This window comes from Emydura macquarii, unplaced genomic scaffold, assembly GCF_026122565.2.
Source record: "Emydura macquarii macquarii isolate MOO-44397 ecotype Brisbane River unplaced genomic scaffold, CSIRO-AGI_Emac_v2 contig_967, whole genome shotgun sequence".
Lineage (NCBI taxonomy): Eukaryota > Metazoa > Chordata > Testudines > Chelidae > Emydura > Emydura macquarii.
In genome coordinates this window covers 1,098,078-1,116,287 of record NW_027131104.1, presented here as the reverse complement: position 1 = coordinate 1,116,287, position 18,210 = coordinate 1,098,078, and the positions used below count along the sequence as shown (strand labels likewise).

At 40.2% G+C, this 18,210-nt stretch overlaps 2 protein-coding genes across 2 annotated transcripts in view; one reads left to right on the top strand and one right to left on the bottom strand.

Annotated features, from left to right (window-relative positions):
* The window catches only part of LOC137150046 (zinc metalloproteinase-disintegrin-like ohanin), a 29,683-nt gene extending 23,725 nt beyond the window's left edge, over positions 1-5,958 (bottom strand). Inside the window, exons 1-4 of the mRNA XM_067543705.1 lie at positions 5,876-5,958; positions 3,463-3,541; positions 1,408-1,484; positions 10-202 (exon numbers count right to left, since the gene is read on the bottom strand). Of these exons, the coding sequence (XP_067399806.1) occupies positions 10-202; positions 1,408-1,484; positions 3,463-3,541; positions 5,876-5,934 (408 nt within the window). The 5' untranslated portion in view covers positions 5,935-5,958. The remainder of the gene's footprint in view (positions 1-9; positions 203-1,407; positions 1,485-3,462; positions 3,542-5,875) is intronic.
* Positions 1-18,210, top strand: part of STC1 (stanniocalcin 1) — a 289,918-nt gene that overhangs the window by 130,478 nt on the left and 141,230 nt on the right. The window contains exons 4-5 of the mRNA XM_067543706.1: positions 10,836-10,972; positions 12,604-12,755. The gene's annotated coding sequence lies outside the window, so the exon portion shown is untranslated. The remainder of the gene's footprint in view (positions 1-10,835; positions 10,973-12,603; positions 12,756-18,210) is intronic.

Genomic DNA, 18,210 nt, shown 5'->3' with positions numbered 1-18,210 from the left:
AGTACTTACTTCTAGACTGGTGCTGGATCTAGAAGACTTTTTTATAGGATCTTCTGATTCCCAGGTAGTGTTTGTTACACCACAAGTTTTTGGGGCTCCAACATCTTCCAGCTTTTCATATTTAAAGACTGCATGTTCCTCGCTGTCTGTGAGCTTCAGGGGTTGGATAAGGTACTTTTGGCCATGGCTCTTGAAATATCCTCTGTGAAACAATTTTTAAAACCCTCAGATTAGAATGAAGGTGAGAATCTTTGAGATTCTATAGGGTTGTATCAGAATAATAACTCACATTTATAGAGCACTTTTTTCACCAAGTATAAGGATCACCAGTGTACTGTACACAGTAGATTTTTAACAGCTCTCAGCCACAATATGCAAAAACCGCTTGACACAGGCACTAAAGAATGCCATGACAAACTGAAATTCTAGGGCAAATTAGGTTAGAAAAGTAGAATTACTCAAACTGGAATTCAGCCAGTACAGCACAATTTTGTTCATGACTTTTGTACTCATGAGAGCTGATTGAAAAATGGAATTTTGATTCCATGGAAAATTTGATGTTTTGACATTTGCTTTCCTCCTAAATCAGGAAGAAAAGTTAAAATGTTGAAATGAAAAGTTCTGAATAATTTTAAATTAGAAATGTCAAAATGGTCTGTTTTGACATCTCTGGTAAAAACAAAATATTTTCACGTTCCAAAATCAGAATATTTCATTTCAGTGTGTTACCCTGAAGCAAAACGTTCTATTCAGATATTTCTGACAGAGAATTCTGCTGAAATCAATCTTTCCCCGCTCCAGAAAATTTCTATATGGAGGAAACCCCAGTTTCCGATGGAAAAATGTTTCTTTTAAAATGGTTTGACCAGCCTTAGTGCTAATGTTCCCGGCCCTTCAAATCGTGCCATGGAATCTTTAATGGTTACAAATGGACAGACCTTTGAATTGATTGTCTCTTGCAAACGACTGCGGTTGCAACAACACAGCTCCACCTAACATCATACTCAGGCACTGGTTCAGCACTGAATAAGAGAATTCAGCACTTCCTGCTGAATCATCAACATAACTTCCAGCAGCACATAGGTGTTCCCGTAGTTTCCTACCCGGTATTAGAACTGGAGTGAAAATCTGCAACTGCACATCTTCCAAACTCTTGCTGACTTTTTCTTATCCTTTCCCCTTTTCTTTATAAACTGTTTTCCCCATCAGTAGATGTACAGGATAAATACTCATACCCATTCTCAAAACGACTTCACCCCTATAAAGCTAAACTTTTGCGATCTTATTGATTCATGGCACGATGCAATTGTGGCTGTAAATAAATAGCAATTGAAGAAAACGTCTTTGTGGATTAAAAAGTATATTCTTGTATCACTTCACTACGAAGACCTTTAGCTACAATCTTACTTCAAACCGCTGCAGGCACTGATGCTTGCTTCTGAGTCATTATCATTTTGGATGCGACCGTCATAAAAACAGTGGTCCTGTTAGGAAACAATGATAAGTTATGATATTGGACCAGACCTTCTAACCAGTTGGAGTGAACTGGGTTATCTGCATTTACATCAGTAGCGCTTTGTCAGATTACACTAGTGGAGGATCTGTCCTACTTAGAGATTATAATTTTTCTCAGACTATTGTAGTTTTTGTTTTGTATCAAATCTGAGTGACAATGTTCTGGTCAGAAAGGGGATCGGTAACCCTCTACGTTCCACTTTCATTGTCTGAATTTCCAAAGGAAAAATTATGACCTGCATCACCTCCTGCTTGAAATGGAGATAGAGGGTGGCAATTCCTACATCAATTACAGCAGCTCTGGGTTGATCTGTTGGCAAACAGGACCCTAACTTTCGCAAGTCCAACCAGCGCAGGCTTTCCCCTGCATAGAAGAATCTTCCAGAGGCTGACAGCTGCCAAATTTATTTGCACTTTATTGCCTTGATCCAACAAAGCTCTTTTTCACGTGCTTAACATATTCTCACAGTTAAGCATATGCTTATATGCAGAATAGGGTTAGGATTACTTCTGTGCTTAAAGTTAAGCACATGCTTAAGAGCTTTGCTGAATCAGGGATCATATTACGTTCTTTCGCTATGGCTTGAGTGCAGGAAAGCACTTAATTATGCGCTTAACTTTAACATGATTAGGTTCTATCAAGTCCCTTTGAAGTTGAGTATGCTTAAAAGTGAATACATGCTTGAGGACCAACTTTTCAAAAAGTGCCTAAGTGACTTAGGAATCTAAATTCCAATGGGGCCAAGTGGATTCAGTGGGATTCACAAGTCACTTGGGTGCTTTTGAAAATGTGATCTGAGCTACTTCCTTGAACAGGGCTTGTGAAATGGCATTTAAACCCACAAACAACTTTACTTTTTTTGTTGCTCATGGATGCTGGGTTTCACATTACCGTTCAGCATCCATTCATCATGATATGTCAGCTTCATTACAGTGAAAGACTCATTGACGAAAGGAACATTATTAGAGAAAATAATGAACAATTGCTGTACACCTCACGCTGAAGTAAGTTAAGCCAAAAAATGTTTGACCACAGAGAAATATCAGCAAAGCAAGAATTCCTCAGTCAAACAGCATATCACCTGGAGACGTCTGTGCAGCGTCTTTAATGTTTAATCTTTAACCAAATGTTGATTCCATTTGCTTTGCAAACTTTCATTTGGTGAAAGAAAGAAATAGAACAATCGGGAATAGCCTCTGTAATATTAAGAAGAGAAATCCTGAAGTCAGGATTTTACTCATCCAAATTTCTATTGTTCATCTTACCTTCCCTAGGACAAAGAATATTTATTTTTGCATTTCAAATTGTAATTGTTAGAACACATATAATGAACAAAGGCTTAAAATAGATTTCTCGTAGTTCAGTGGGTCAAGACCCACAGTCATACAGTTAATTAAAAAAAGAACTTGTACAGTGACTGCCTTTGTGCTTTTAAGTGAGTAACCCATTTGTCATGGTCCAAGGAAGCCATCTGGTATAACCTGTAATGCATTAATGCATCTGCTGTGTGGGTGGGTGGCAGGCCGAGTGAAGGTGTGTTTATCTGAGTCCATGATCTCACTGCGATTAGGCTTTAAAAATGAACAACATAGTTTCACAAAAAGAGCAAAGTCACGTGGCATAAAACCAGGGAATGTTTAGTCTCAACTGGCCCTGTTGCCTTTGCTCCAGGAATGTTCATCAGCTATAGACATGCGAAATGTTTTCTTTTATAAAGAAAACTATGGTTCAGATTCTGAAATGGTGTAAATCCGCATAGCTCCACTAAGGTCAAGAAACACACACTCATTCATTTAGGTGAGTGGAGCGATGCCAATTTATAGCAGTTTAGTATCTGGACCTAAATCTTCTGTTCAGGAGTGGAGTGTGCTATTGCTCATATGCCTGTGAATCCCAAGTGGAACTTCAGGTGATTACAAATTTATGGAAGAGCATTCATATATTACCTTGATCTGAGGGCTGGTTGTCACTTCTTGACCATCATGTGAGTAATGAGTTTCAGAGTAGTTCTTGGCAAATAGATCCCTGAAAAGAATACAATGGGGCTGTTGTTCAAGCTAATAATTATGCTGGAGTAATCAAGGGAAGAAGTGATTACATAATGAACTTCAAACCATTTTTGAAACACTAGCATGCACAGTGATATTTTTAGCATCAAAAGACTAGAGAATGAAGGCTGCTGGACAATTAGACCTCTTCGAAATCTTTATCCAAATAAAGAGAGATTACTAAAGTAAAACCAAAGCCCATTCAGTGTATTAATATAAGCTTCCTGATAGTATAAGAATACACAATTTATAAATACATACACGGGGCTGATTCTTTCTCGGGCTTCCCCTTGTGTAGTCATTTGTGTCAGTTCAAAGTGAGTGGGAAATGCTACTATTCTGATCTGATAGTGCTTTACACCCACTTTCACTAAGATACAAAGCGATGGAAGATCTGACCCATCTATACACACACACGCAGAGATTTGATCAGTTCTTTCCATTATTACCCTCTGTTTCCAGTTACTGTATTTATAACTTTGTCAAACTTTAACCCATGGGGATGAAGTTGTCCATACTCACTTTGTAGTTGGAGTTGATTTCTTTTCACTTTAAGTATATCTATATTTACAAACCTGTACATATAGGTGTAGCTACAGATATAGTCAAACACTAAATATGTGAACATGATATCCCTGGAATATGTTCTTTTAATTCTGCAACCACTGAATACACTGCCTTCATTCTGCATTCTTATTTGTTCACCTGCACATTGCTCACCAAGGGCTCAATCTTGTAAGGTTCTGAGCACTCTGGCCCTGGTCCACCAACACTCGTAAGCAGATGCTTAACTTAAAGCACGTGACCAATCCCACTGAAGTCAGTCATGAATTGGGGCCCAATTCACATCAGCTAATACTACTATTCCCAACCTCTATGAGCAATTTCAATAGGTCACCATATTTTTAAAGAAAGGAATCCAACACAAAAAGGCTTCCCAATTCCTCCCCCTCTGCTCCTTTCAAATATTCTAATTAGATTAAAGCAGGGACTAACATGTATTATTTCTATTTTTGATACATTTAATATAACCAATTGCTACTTTAAGGCATTTTTACACAATCTTTAAAACACGCCAGTTAAAACTTATCTAAACTGACATAATGCCAAATATAAAGAACTGAAAAGACACACCCACACAATACAAAATAATGATTACACAGTATTTCATTTTTTCTCTGCATGGTCTGATAGTGTTCTCAGATACTCTGTTTTGAATTATAGCTTACTGTTTCTCTATGTACCTTGCATATATTATATGTACAGACTTTTAGCGCCTCAGGCACAGATGGGTTTCTTATTTTCACTTTTCATTCTTCAGACAATATCACGGACACTAACGGTTCTAATATATATATATATTCTATAATTATATATTATAATTATACAATTATACTATACTATTCAAGTCCAGGACTAGCAATATTAATTCACAACCCAGTAAGAGTGAGAAGTCTGATAATTTGTAAATCATCAGGACTATTTCTTCTTACTACTATTATTATATTTGCCATTCTGAGAGTGCCTAGACACCCCAAATAGGAATAAAAGCGCCATTGCATTAGGCAAAGAACAAACGTAACACAAAGACAATCCCTGACACACACAGTTTATAATGTAGGATTTAGACAATAAACAGGCTGGAATAAGAGAACATTAACAGTAAAGGGAGGTATGATTTCATAAATGGGCAGAAACAGTAGTTATAATGGTCACAAAGGGTGGCCAGCCAACCAGTGCTCTCCTGTCTGTCCGTATACCTATCTACCTCTTGCATTTTTGTAATTTCTTCCTTCCGAGGATCTCAGGATTCTTTACAAATATGAATACATTTAGCTTCACAATATCTCTGAAAGTAAGCCAGTATTATTACCTCCAGTTTACAGATGGAGAAATAGAGGCACAGACAGGGGAAGCAACTTGCCCTCTATTAAACCATAAGTCATGTTTGCTGCATCAAAGGTTTTAGAATCCAACAGAAAGCAGCAGGAGCTGCAGCAACGTGTGGCATATCATGTGCTTGTCATTACAATCAGAGTAATGTTGTATATCTATTCTGGTGTTGTCAGGCTAGCCAGGCTCTGCCATAGTGCCATTGATTCTATTCTAGTCTGTTCTGTTCTATTCGGGTTCTTATTCTGCTGCCATCACCACGGTATATGAAGGTTAAAATTTCAAAGACACCTATCTCTTAGCAGCCTGAGTCCCATTGGCTTTTGAAAATTGTACCTTGAGTGCATTATTGTTCCTCTTTTCAGTGATCTGGGTGATCAAGTGATAATTATAATAAAAGAAAAGAAATTGAACTTACTTATTTTTTTCTAGATGAATTATCATTTTCTCTCCGTTGACTTTAATTTCATATTGCATGCTGTCGTCGTATTGTGCCTGGAAATATTGGAGTGTTATAATGTGGATAGTAATAAGTACCAGCCCCACTGTGAATGTATTGGTCATGAAAGGCCAACACCAACTTTCCTCCTCCCCCGCAACAATAACCCCCCTGGCAGTTCTAGAATAAGCATCCTTTGGAAATGACTTTCATACATTGAATTCTAAAAGCTAAAGTCTGCTCTCAGAGGTACGTGTACATCTCTGCTGACTTCAATAGAAGACAACAACACTTCACTTAAAACCCAGTGCTGGAAAGCACTTAACTTTAAGCATGTGAATAATCCTATCCCCATTCATCCAAGCACTTAAGCATGTTCTTAACTTTAAGCATTTGAATTGTCCTTTGTTGAGCTCAATGGTAGGTTATATCCCTTTCTTCTATGCTTTGTCTGTCTTCTCTATTTAGATGGCAAGCTCTTCATGGCAGGCACTATCTACCACTCTGTGTTTGTGCAGTGCCTAGCACAATGGGACCCTGATCTTGGTGGATCCCTAGGCACTATCTCAATAATAGCGAGAATTTTTAAAGTTAAGCATGTTCTTACGCTTTCCTATAGTGGTGCCTTTATCCATAGGTCTCAAAATGCTTTATAAAGATCAGCAAGTCCCACTGCCCCATTTTACAGATGGAGAAAGAGAGACCCAGAGAAGTTAAGTGGCTTACTCAACGTCCCTCAGTAGGTTGGTGGCAGAGCCAGGAATAGATCTCTGAGTCTTGAGCCCTACCCACTGATTTGTCCGCCTCCATCCAAAGGTAGATGTGGGGATGAGGCTGTGCTGTATGCTTTGGATCTATATCTCAACATCCCGGAATGCCAGGTGGTTCTGCTCTACTGTTTTCTACTCTCCAGTGAGCTCTAATTTGCAAAAAGTGCCATTAATGCCAGCTAATGAGCGGATTTACACTGTGAATAAGCATATGGTCATGAGCTAGGAGGAGTCCCACCATCACATTTACACTTTGCCACCTACTTTTTCTGTGTGACTCTCATGGCCTGCCCTTGCAGGGGAATGGATTCAATAATCTAGTTATTCTCTTCCATTAGTAGGATCTGATGTCTGGATCTAACTCATCCTGAAAGTTAAGTACATTCTGACCCAAGATAAAAGTATCCCATCCCCCCACAAACAAATAGAAAATACCTCCTTTATTACCCCGTTGTTGGGATTTTGGTTTCCTGCTACATCCCTTTTATGTAAGACATGTAGTTTTTGTGGATATACCACTTCATAGTCCTTCACGCCAGGTAATTCCCTTATTGCGGTCCCTAAGGGAAACAAAAAGAATTGTCAAAACGAATGTTTTTGTTTTATTTTTTAAAATTCCACAGTTTCTAAATGCTGTATTGTTTTATTTAATTGGCATGCAATTCATAGAATCTTATTCTAGCACCGCCTCATTTTTGTACTAACACGTTGGGCCAGATTTTCAAGATGTAGCCATTATCTTTGCATTCACAAGTTTGCAACTGATGCAGATCAGGTTAGGTGATTCTGTAGAGTTAATGACTCTGTTACAGAAAGTTGTACAAATTAACAAAGAATTCCTCCTTTATGGTATTTAAGTAAATTCACAGCATTTCATGGCTAGTCAACAGCAATCTCAGATTCCTTCTTTAGAAATATTTTCACCTAGTCCTTTCACAGAAATAGTTTGTTAATCCTTCTTCTATAGGCATGTTTTACTGGGTGTGATTATGTGCATGTGATAGTTGAAAACTTTTCTCTGCTTTTTATAGTCTTTTTTCCCCCTCCTTTTGTTCAGTCCTCTCCAACCCTCTGCTTCCACTTTTTATTGGGGTTTTATATGGGGATATGACATGTTTTGTTCATTATGAAAACACTTCATACCAACTGTTTTGTGATCAATACAGTTGGCCAATATATTGATCGTCTGAATTCATAGTCTGTGTTTCTGGTTAGCCCCTCAGCTCCTTGATGGGCAGTTGCCCAGACTGGGGGCATTTCAGAGCTGCATCAACTCAGTGTAGCACTAGGATGGATAGTTCTTTGGGGCAGATGCATCTGGCTGTCACCGCAGGCTGGTGAGTAGGTGTGGGTGGGTATTTTGTTGGTGTGTGGATGGAAGTAGGACCATGTTTTTTTGTGGGGAGAGGGTATATTTTTGGGTCAATCCATGCATTCCATTTTGTTAAAGTTGAAATGTTTTGTTCCGACTATGACTTTTTAAAATGTTATATCATCATGTATAATGTAAAATAAAATACATTTGGAAATAAAAACTCCTCTCAATGCGTACATTCGAAATGTTTTCTTCTGCAACTTTTGTTTTAAAAAATTGAAACTTTGTCGAAATTGGCACAGTCCCATGGAAAGTTTCTATTTCAATGAAATTTTGGACCAGCTGCAGCTGGGGCATTTGAAATGGACTGGACAGAGCACTGTAAAATATGCTGGAAGTTGGAAACATACATGTGTATGATGGAGGTGGCAGGGGAGACATCTCAGGTGCCCCAAATGCCTTTTTCCATCTCACTTTGTGTACATGGCTATGTTGTGTGGCTATGTCCTAGTGAAGTATGTGGTAGTGGTATTGTGCTAGGGAAGAGCTTACTGAGGGAAAGAAGAGAGGTTTTTCAACTTCTGCACATGAAGCATACTTGTGTGCTGTGGCCTAATTTTCAGTCAGCACATATAACTTCCATTGAACTTAATCAGAGCGGCACCTGCTCAGGATCCCTGGACATCAGACCTTGTCCATCACAAGGCCTATGCGCCTCATAGATCCCTTTTAATCCTGCTGCCTGGGTGAGTTTCATCCTTGGGACAAATTTTCAAGGGTTCGGCACCTACATTTGGGACCAGATCAGCTCCTATTTTAATCACATAAATAAAGGCCAGATTTTCCTAAGTGCTCGCAGGACCCAGCATCTCCCACTGGGACCCTTGAAGCCAGATTTTCAAACGAGCTCAGCACCCAACAAATGTTACCTTCCACGGGTCCGATTTTGCAGCTACGCCATTTGAGAAGCACGTCCTTACGTAAATAGTTCCAGTGAAATCAATGGGACTCTTCAGTGAATCTTAGGACTACTTGATTTGGCAAGCACTAAACTGAGAGTATGAGTTGCTGAAACAGCCCCTACTTTGGCTTTGTCTAGAATAGGAAAAGTAGTTGAGTGGTGTAACTTGACATTTCCTCTAGTCAAGATGAGGCCTTACTGTTTAACACCTTGGTTTCTCTATGCCTGGTATGTATTCCATATGATGATTCTTAGCTACAACATTCTGGGTGTGTTAAGTGAGTGGTTATATTTTGTTCTGTTTTAACAGTTTTCCTAGAATCAGTTCTTCAGAGTGAATGTACAGTATCATCTTGTTTTGCTTCAGGCATTATTTTAACTCATTAGTTTTTTCTGAGGAAGAAATTTATGTATCCTGGATCTGTTACAACAGGTACAAATTTGGTGATAAGGCATAAATAAATACTGCAATTTCCCAACCGTCTTAAATCAGGAATTGACATCACCAGTTAGTGTCAATCTTCATATGAAAATGAAATCTTTTTGATCAAGATATATAAAGAATCAAAGGGCAGATTTTGAGAACTCTTCACGCACAAATGCATGTATTTCCATACACAAATCCTTTTAATTCTATACATAATATATGTGTGCACTGAAGACAATTATATGTCCAAGTGACCATGAATTGCTGGTGTATATTTGTGCATGTCAAGTTCTGAAAATCTGCTCCTGAGTGATTCAAACAGCAAGCAAGCAAGAAAGAATATACACAAAAACTAAGTATGGCACATCACATAGATAGAGTATGGTTAAATGATTATACTTACTTTAACATTGAAGGGATTTAATATTAAGGGATAATTATTTAATCATATTCTGAATGATCTCACGGTATTATTGGCCTGGTGCTGAATTAATATTATAGGTGTTTATCATCTATTTCAGTTGCAAGTACAAGACATATTCATTTAATTCCAAAAAAATTATTTCTTTTACTATTAAAATGTTGTAAATGTAACAAACTATCCAAGTTGGATAAATTCTCACAAAGTTGTTGAAAAACTGCTTTCTTACTGGCATGGAACAAACTCATTCAGAGTCTTGAGCCAATCTGTGTCCAGTTTATTCAACCAGGTAATATTTTCTTTACTAATCTGTCTTTCTCAAGAATTGTAATGATTAATTTTTAATTTGCATAGTCAAACAAAAACCAAAATCCCTATATTCAGCAATGCCATTGTCTTCAACTGACTTAATTTGGTGTGAATACAACAAATACAATCACGGTTCTTCAGTACCAGCCACCTGTTAATAATTAAAAGCTCTCAAAAGCTATAGAACCTTGTCTGTCACTGTACTTAGCAGCAATTAATAAAAGGTGAAAAACTTACCTTGGTGCCGAGAAAGTAACAAAAATGTGGCAATAAGAACTTTAATCATTTCAGCTAAGCCTGGAAAGCTGTCCCCTTGCTTTGAGAAAGACCGGCCTCTAGCCTTTCTCTGCTTTAAACTGTCCTGCCTTCTACAGTGAAAGAGAGAAAATGAGTCCGTTCGCTTTATTCTTGTTCCTACAAGAGGAAGTATTTACTAAAGGTGTTGCACAATTTTCACATTACAGCAATGGGGCTGCATGCGGAAGTTACTGCCAGTTAGTTGGTGCCACTTGAATTGTGATATGGAGATTGCTTCTTTCAAACCATTTCTCAGACATACTGCCCATAGCCAAAGGGACTAGAGTTGTCCAAATGCTGTTTTTGTTTAGCTGTTTTTGTTTTGTTTGTGTTGCTGTTAGAAAATAGACATGTCTGCTTACAATGCAGGGGGCTTTTCTTTTTATACCATTAGGGCTGGGATTATATATATGTTCATGTCTTTACCTGTACATTACAGGGATAAGGAGCAGATGATAGGCTGTGGAATGCTGAGCACCTTATACTTCCTTGGAGAATTAAAGATATACAACCGATTTCAGGAGGATTTCAGCACCACAAATATTTCAGGTCCTGACTTATCACCATTTAATCAGTGTGAGTTTCAGTTTCTGCTGATTAACGTTTAATCTGTCAGGAAGGGTAGGGTTCTGAGCAATAAGTAAGGGAAAAGTAATGCTCAGTCTGTGAATCATTTCCATTTTATAAACACTGCACACATCTCCCCTCCCTCACAACATCTGCATTAGTGATGTTTCCCTTGGGCTGATAAGGTGGATTCATAAAGAAAGAGGATTTGGAATATTGGGAAGTGAAGATGGAATTCATGAAATAAATAACGAGAAGAAGCCAGGAAGTCAAAAAGTTGGAGGAAAAGAAACAAAGTAAATTTCTACAACTTAGAACTGGTCTACACTAGAAAATGGTATTGATTTAACTATACCAGTATAATGAAAGCAGTACAACCCCCGCTAAAGAGGAAGCTTTTATATATGTGAATAAAGGGGCTTTCTCCTAGTTTAGCTATGGGAAGGGGAATAACTATATTGGTATGTCATCTTTAGAAGGCATAACTATGTTCACACTAGAGATTGTTCCTGCTATATCAGTAAAAATTCAATCCCCTAACAGAAATAGTTACACCAGTAAAACTTTCAAGCATAGACCAGGTCTTACTCTGGTATTTAAATATAGTTTTAGGTGCCTATCTTGAAGCATCCCCATTTGGAAATGTTGGTATTAAACTCTGAGGTTTTCTGTTTTAACCCATGGTTAAAAAGATATGATAACATTTATTTCATCGTGCCATGAGGGCTAGGGTTCTGTCTGTCAATCAAGATTATAAGTCTCAATATGTTGAGCTTTCATTAATATAGATTCACAAGGATTAGTAAAATAAGATGTCCAAAGCTGATTGCAATATGTAAGTCTAACAACAGAGGTAGCAATTTAATAAAACTGATTCCAAGACAAGGACCCAGTTCTCTTTTCCCTGGCTCCTTGTATAGTCAGTACACTACGCTAAAGTCAGCGCAATTCTATACCAAATTAGAATGGTCACACTTTGCAGCCGCTCTGCATGGACTTTGCACTAGTGTAAACGATTACATGAAGTGCCAGGGCAGAGGAGACTCTAGCCCCAGCTTTGGCAGAGTGACAGAGTTTTTTTACAGAGGCACAGAAGCGTAACATGCTCCCTCAGAGGAGATCATGTAGGCCCAAGCACCCCATCTGGGCCCTGATCCTGCTTTGGGATCTGCTAATGCAAACCCTGTGGCTTATGAAGTGACCCACTGGCTTCAAGTGAACACTGCATGGGCCCAGAAGTCTGTGCTAGTCGAGCCTGTTTTGAGTATCGAGGCCTAAAAGAGTTGAAGTGCACATATTTGTACTAATGCTTTTGTTCCTCTTTCACATGTGTTTCAGAAATACTATTTAATTAATCCTTCGAACACCCCTATGCAGTGTGTCCATTGCCTAGATGGGTAACGCTGAGGCATTTAATTGAAGGAAGTTAAGTGATTTGCCCAAGGCCACACAGTGGCAGACATAGAAAAGAATCCAGGAATACTGATTCCCAGTCCCAAGCACTGGTGAATAGATCTATGCCCCTCCTATGTTCATAGAACAGAAACAAGCGACAGTTGTACTGTTATATTATTGTGGATGCCCTGGCAATGATTATCTCTCATTCCATTTTTCTGTTGATGTGACCTGTCTAATTTTAGGCGGTATTTTGCTCATGCAAAGAACACCACAGTGGATGGTTCCCTCCCATCTCCTTTAACGTCAGGCCTCTTGCAGTAGGTCTCCAAGAAGCGAAACCTCCTTGGGACAAAGTTGTAATGCAACACCCCTGGGACAGGAATGATCTTTGGCGGTAAGAACTTTGGGGCACTCCAACCGGCTGACACAGAATGTTTACTTTCTACAAGACAGCTGCCTCTAAATAAATCAAATGGTGTTACTGGCCATGATTAGTCCACACAGTGCAAGAGTGAACAACACAGACACTTCATGGGGGCTCATTGTGACGGGTGTGTGCATGCCCATAGTAATAACTGCAAGCCTCACAGAGGGATTGAATGGTTTAATTAGCGTTTGTAAGGTGTCTGTCTGAGGTAAATCATCTGAGAGATCTTATGCAAGTGAAAAATATTAATATTGAATATATATCACTAATAATACAGACAATGTCGTCTAGTGGGTAGAGCATTGAGCTGGGACTCAGGAGACCTGGATTCTATTGCCACTGGCCCACTGGGTGTCCTGGTGCAAGCCACTCCACCCCTTTGTGCCTTTATTTCCCCATCTGTAAAATGGGGATAATGATATTGACTTCCTTTGTAAAACATTTTGAGCTCTATGGATGAAGACTGCTATAGATGAGCTAGATATTTATTTATTGAAGATATGCATACCAATCTGAGAAAATATTTTTGTGTAAAACAATACTAATAAAGTAAATATACAGAGCCATATCCTCAGCTGGTATAAATATGCTTTACTCAATTGCCAAAACAATTATCTTCCTCTGAACAATTTTGCTTTAAAATGTATGGTTTCTTCCCAGGCATTTATCTCAAGGCATGGACAGAGTATTGTCCCTAGTGATCTCATAAATGAATTGTTCTTCTTTTGTTTTTAAACTTGGAAGATCTAAATGAATAAAAATTAATCCTAAAGAAGGGTACAGCATGCTGATAAGCTGGCAGTATTAGCAGCAGAACATGTGGTCCTTAATGGAGTGGAAAAGATTTTAGATGTAACTTTAGATGGTTATCCTCTTCTTTCAGTGATTCTAGCTTCTCTCTGGGTAGGGGATTAGAAATATATCTTACATTAAGAGTTCACCTGCCATTCCAGCAGATATTGTTTGCTTTTTCAATATCATTAATCATCACTGTAATGGCGAGGTAAGTAGATTTTGTGCTTGGGCTGGTAAAATTTTATCACAGTTTTTGCATGTTTGGCTCATTCCACCTCTAATGACAATAACTAGCATCTCTGCATCTCACCACTAGTTTGTTTACCTTAAATACGCACCACGTGCTTTGTTTAATGAAAGGAGGAAAAAAACGTGTGTGTTCTCAAAATCACGCAATAAACTGTGATTTCTAAGGGTGAAATTTGGCCCTGTGCAGAGGCCCAGCACAACCCTAGGCACCATTTATGTCCTCAGAATGGGGATTAAATTCAGAAGGCTGGTCCAGTGGTTAGGGTGGTAGGCTGGAACCCAGGAAAACAGGGTGCATTCTCAGCTCTGCCACAAACTCCCTGTGTGACCTAGGGCAGGCCCCTTAGGAATTGATTCTCAAAAGTATTTAGATGCCTAAAGATGCCAGTGAGGCACCTAACGTCCATTAATTTCAGCAGAGGTTAGGCCTCTGGGCCTCAGTTCCCCATCAATAAAATGGTGATTGTAGCCGTTCCCTACTTCGCAGGAGTTCTGTGAGGTTCATTACATCATCAGTTTTGAAGTGCTCAGGGACTAGGGTAATGAGTGCCATGTAACTAACATAGACAGATATAAGCAGTGCAAAGACTTCATGCTGGCCCCCTGTACCATTTCCGTGTAAGCGAGTAGTTCTAGTTCTCAGCAGACAGATACTGTTAGTAAGTTAGTTCCTCGTTGGCATGTTTTCAGTCAGCATGCGTCATCTGAGACCCAACTGCCCTCAGACACACTATATTGTCAGAGACCTTCCTTCGTGGCCGGTGGTGATGGGCAAACTGATTCCGAAGAAATAATAATGCCCATCCTCCCGCCGCCTTCTTGACTTCTCCAACTCAAACCCAAGCCACAGCCAAGATTTTTTTTTTAACTGAGGTACAAACAAAGTCCTTAAGCTTTTGCCTGATGTCTGCGCATCGGGTCCAGGCCTACTGTCCTCCCTGTTGGCTCCTTTTCTCCATACCATCTAATCTTTCCCCCAACGTATTGCTACTTCTTGCCAGCCCAGCACCTCCTCCCTTCAAGGAACTTTGGCTCAATCCCTCATTTAAACCTACCTCTTCCATGAAGTCTTTCCTTCCGTTGGTCTCCCTACATCCGCCTAGATTACCTTGTTTGGTCTTACTTGTATTAAGGTCCAATCTCACAAAGTGCAAAATCCCTCCCTCACTTCCCATTCAGGCCCATTTATAACCTAAAGAAGGGCCTTAGATCACAAACTCTTTGTGGCTGGGCCCATGTCATGCTTTCTGTCTTGTGGTGCAGCAAAGGCATGATATAAGTAGATCATAATGAAAACTCTATCCTGTTCCTTCCTTCCCCTTTTACTTATTTTAAAGGGATTAATTTATTATTATAGCTTCCTCTCCAGTTCTGCTACACGTACTGTCTTTTGCTTAGCTCATTCTTCCACGCCATCAGCGCATAAGGGGAATAAGGCTGACGCTAAGACGCAGCACACGTTGCAGGAGGAGGGAGGAAGGAGAAACTCAAGAAACACTAACTTTTCCTAACAGTTTATCTTGATGGGGGCCTGATTCCCCATTGCCCTTCATCTTGAGTCATCATTTGCCACCTGCTCAAAGTGTGCAGCGTTCAACACACACACACACACACGGTAAATGATGAGGCAAAGCAGTGGAGGATCAGACCCTATTATCTTTGTTCTCTTATTTTAAAATCACTCTTTTATCAGGTGTGGCTTTGCCAAGGGGCAGCAAGTAGTTGTCCTGGCCCCAGAGCAGAGAAGGAAGAAGACGACTTTGGCTCAGAGTCACAACCTACATCCTGGTCTTCCCATGCTCCACCAAGGCAGCACCCTACTCCGGGACTGTACCTAGGGCAGCGATCTCGCCCCTCTGCCCCAGTGCAGCTGTGCTAGTCAGGCTTACTCCACTCCATCCCGCCTGTGGAGCCTGCTGTCCATGCCTCAAACCCTGATACGGTTAGTCAGTGCGTGCGAATTAAAAGGAGTGTTTTACACCCCCTTCATCCTTTGTGCTGCCCTGTGAGCTGGGTCACAGTTTGGCCCTTCATTTTAATTTGGGCATTTACCTCGTTGGGAAAGTTTGGAAGAGAGTCAGGCACAGGGGGAGGTGGTCTGGCTGACTGGTCAGTGATCTTTGTGCAATGGGTACTGATTGCTGTCCACCCACATACCTCATCTCATTGTATCGAGTCATCTCACCTCCTCTGAAATTGAGGGAGGAGCACAAACAAAGGGGCAAGGGTCCAGCTTGATAAAGGGCCAGTGTAGCTACAGGACAGTGGCTGCGGATGCCTTTGACTTTTCCCAGAGGTGGGGGGAGTCTGTCCTCAAACGCGATATTCCCTAGAGGTGCAATCTGGCTACTACTGAAGTCGATGAGCAATTGCCTTTCAGCTCTGGGGCCCTGATTCAGCAAAACACTTCAGGTTCTTCAACCAAGAATGCACCCATTTAGCAATGTGGCCCCTTACACGTATGCAAAGCAGTGAAGAATCAAGCCTATTAATGACTTCAGTAGCGTCACTCTGGATTTACCCCTGGGGTCACTGATACGAGAATTCATCCCCGTCTTGTTTTCTGTGAATAAAACTTCCTGTTTCAGACTCCTACCATAGCTGAGTCACGACTGAAAGAAAATACAACCATTCCTTTGTGTGATATACCCCCGGTGATCTCTGGAGATTACAGAAAGGTATTGTCTGATAATTGATTAACTTCTTACCCAGAGGGGACAGGAAAGAAGTGCTACATTCTATAGCTGATGAGTGGCATTTTGCCTTTATCTGAAGCATCAGGCTTTGGCCACTGCTGGAAACACAGTGGCGTACCTTGGGTCTCCGGCACCCTCCAATACTGGTATTTGCCCCTCTCCCCTCTGTTATGCTGAATTCATTTTAATTGCTTGTATTCAGAGAGAGAAATCAGCACAGGATCACAGAGAGATGCAACCCAGGGAGCGTCTTGATTGAACTAATACTAAAACCAGCCAAGACTGGCTGAACTATCCTCTAACACTCTAACCCTATTGCTCTGGCAACAAGCTAAGCTCTATTGCTACGGCAACCTAGGCAATTGGGCAAGACACAAAATACACAACATATTCCTCCTCTCCTTAATGAAAATGCCCATTTAACAGAACAATCACTAAACTAGAGAATGAAGGCAGACTGCCTCAGTTCCTGGCTAAACCCCAGGGATTATTCTGCCCTGCAATATGGGTTTGCCCTAGCTAAAGATCCAGCCGTTCAGGAGGCCTTCTCTGTCCAGGTGGATTATGGCAGACTTCTGGTGTTCTTGCACCGGAAAGCGTTATTGGTGCGGGTCTAACGATGGGCTCAGAACTCGTAGCTCGAACAGGTGAGGATGTTGTATCTGCTCAAACAGGAGAGGGGGCTGTATCTCCTGCAGAGATGGATGGAGAAGGGGAGTCAGGAACAGGTGACTCTTGACTCGATGATATCTCACCTGTAATGGTGAGGTCAGGTAGTTCAAATGGAGATGTGTCCTTGGGCAATAACTAATCTACATGCCACCGCCTGGTGAGATCCTCTGCATTCTGGACAGTGTAGGAAACAGGTCCTGTTTGAGCAATGACTGTAGCAGGGACCCATTTAGCGTCAGAAGCATAGTTTGAGCTAGGACAGGCTGTCCAGGACTAAAGGTTCAGTCTTTTGCTCTGTGTGCACGTCTGTTGACTTGGTAAAAGTTTTTCAATCTTTTGAATTTTTGTTCCGACTCAGCATGGAGAGTAACTTTGACATAGCAAAATTTTCCACAAAAGTAAAATTCCATATTTCTGACAGCTCTAGTGAATGTTATTTTCCAGCTAAGCGTATAGAACGCTTTGATCCTATGGTAAAATGCACCTCAGTGCACATGGCCAGTACTAAGGACTATTCTATGCACAACTTAAGTCTCACTTAAATCGTAGTTTCAGGTCTGTGGATACCTTATACTGATCTTCTGTGACTTTTTACTCCCAGTGCAAACAAAGCTACAGTTATTAATTCAGACATGAGGAATATGAACTCCTCATTCCTGAACTATGATGTCAAGGATCCCTAATACTGCACATTAAAGCTGCCTTGGAATGGAACATTCTTTTGTTTGTTTCTTAGAAATCAGAACCAGATCTGGACAACAGACCTAAGAAAACAGTTATGAAATACTGATCAGGCTCTCTAACTCTCAAAGTAAATTATTGCTTTTCTAGCTATGCAATGGAAGCCTAGAAGAAAGGTAGATATTATATTCCACTTTTGAAAACAAAGCCTTCCTTTAGTGGTTATTGCTTCTTTTAAAACTCTCTCCGGAGGAACACAGGAGGACCTTCTTGGAGAGAAATCTATGGGCATCTCTACACTACCGCTTCACATTGATTAGGCCTGTCTC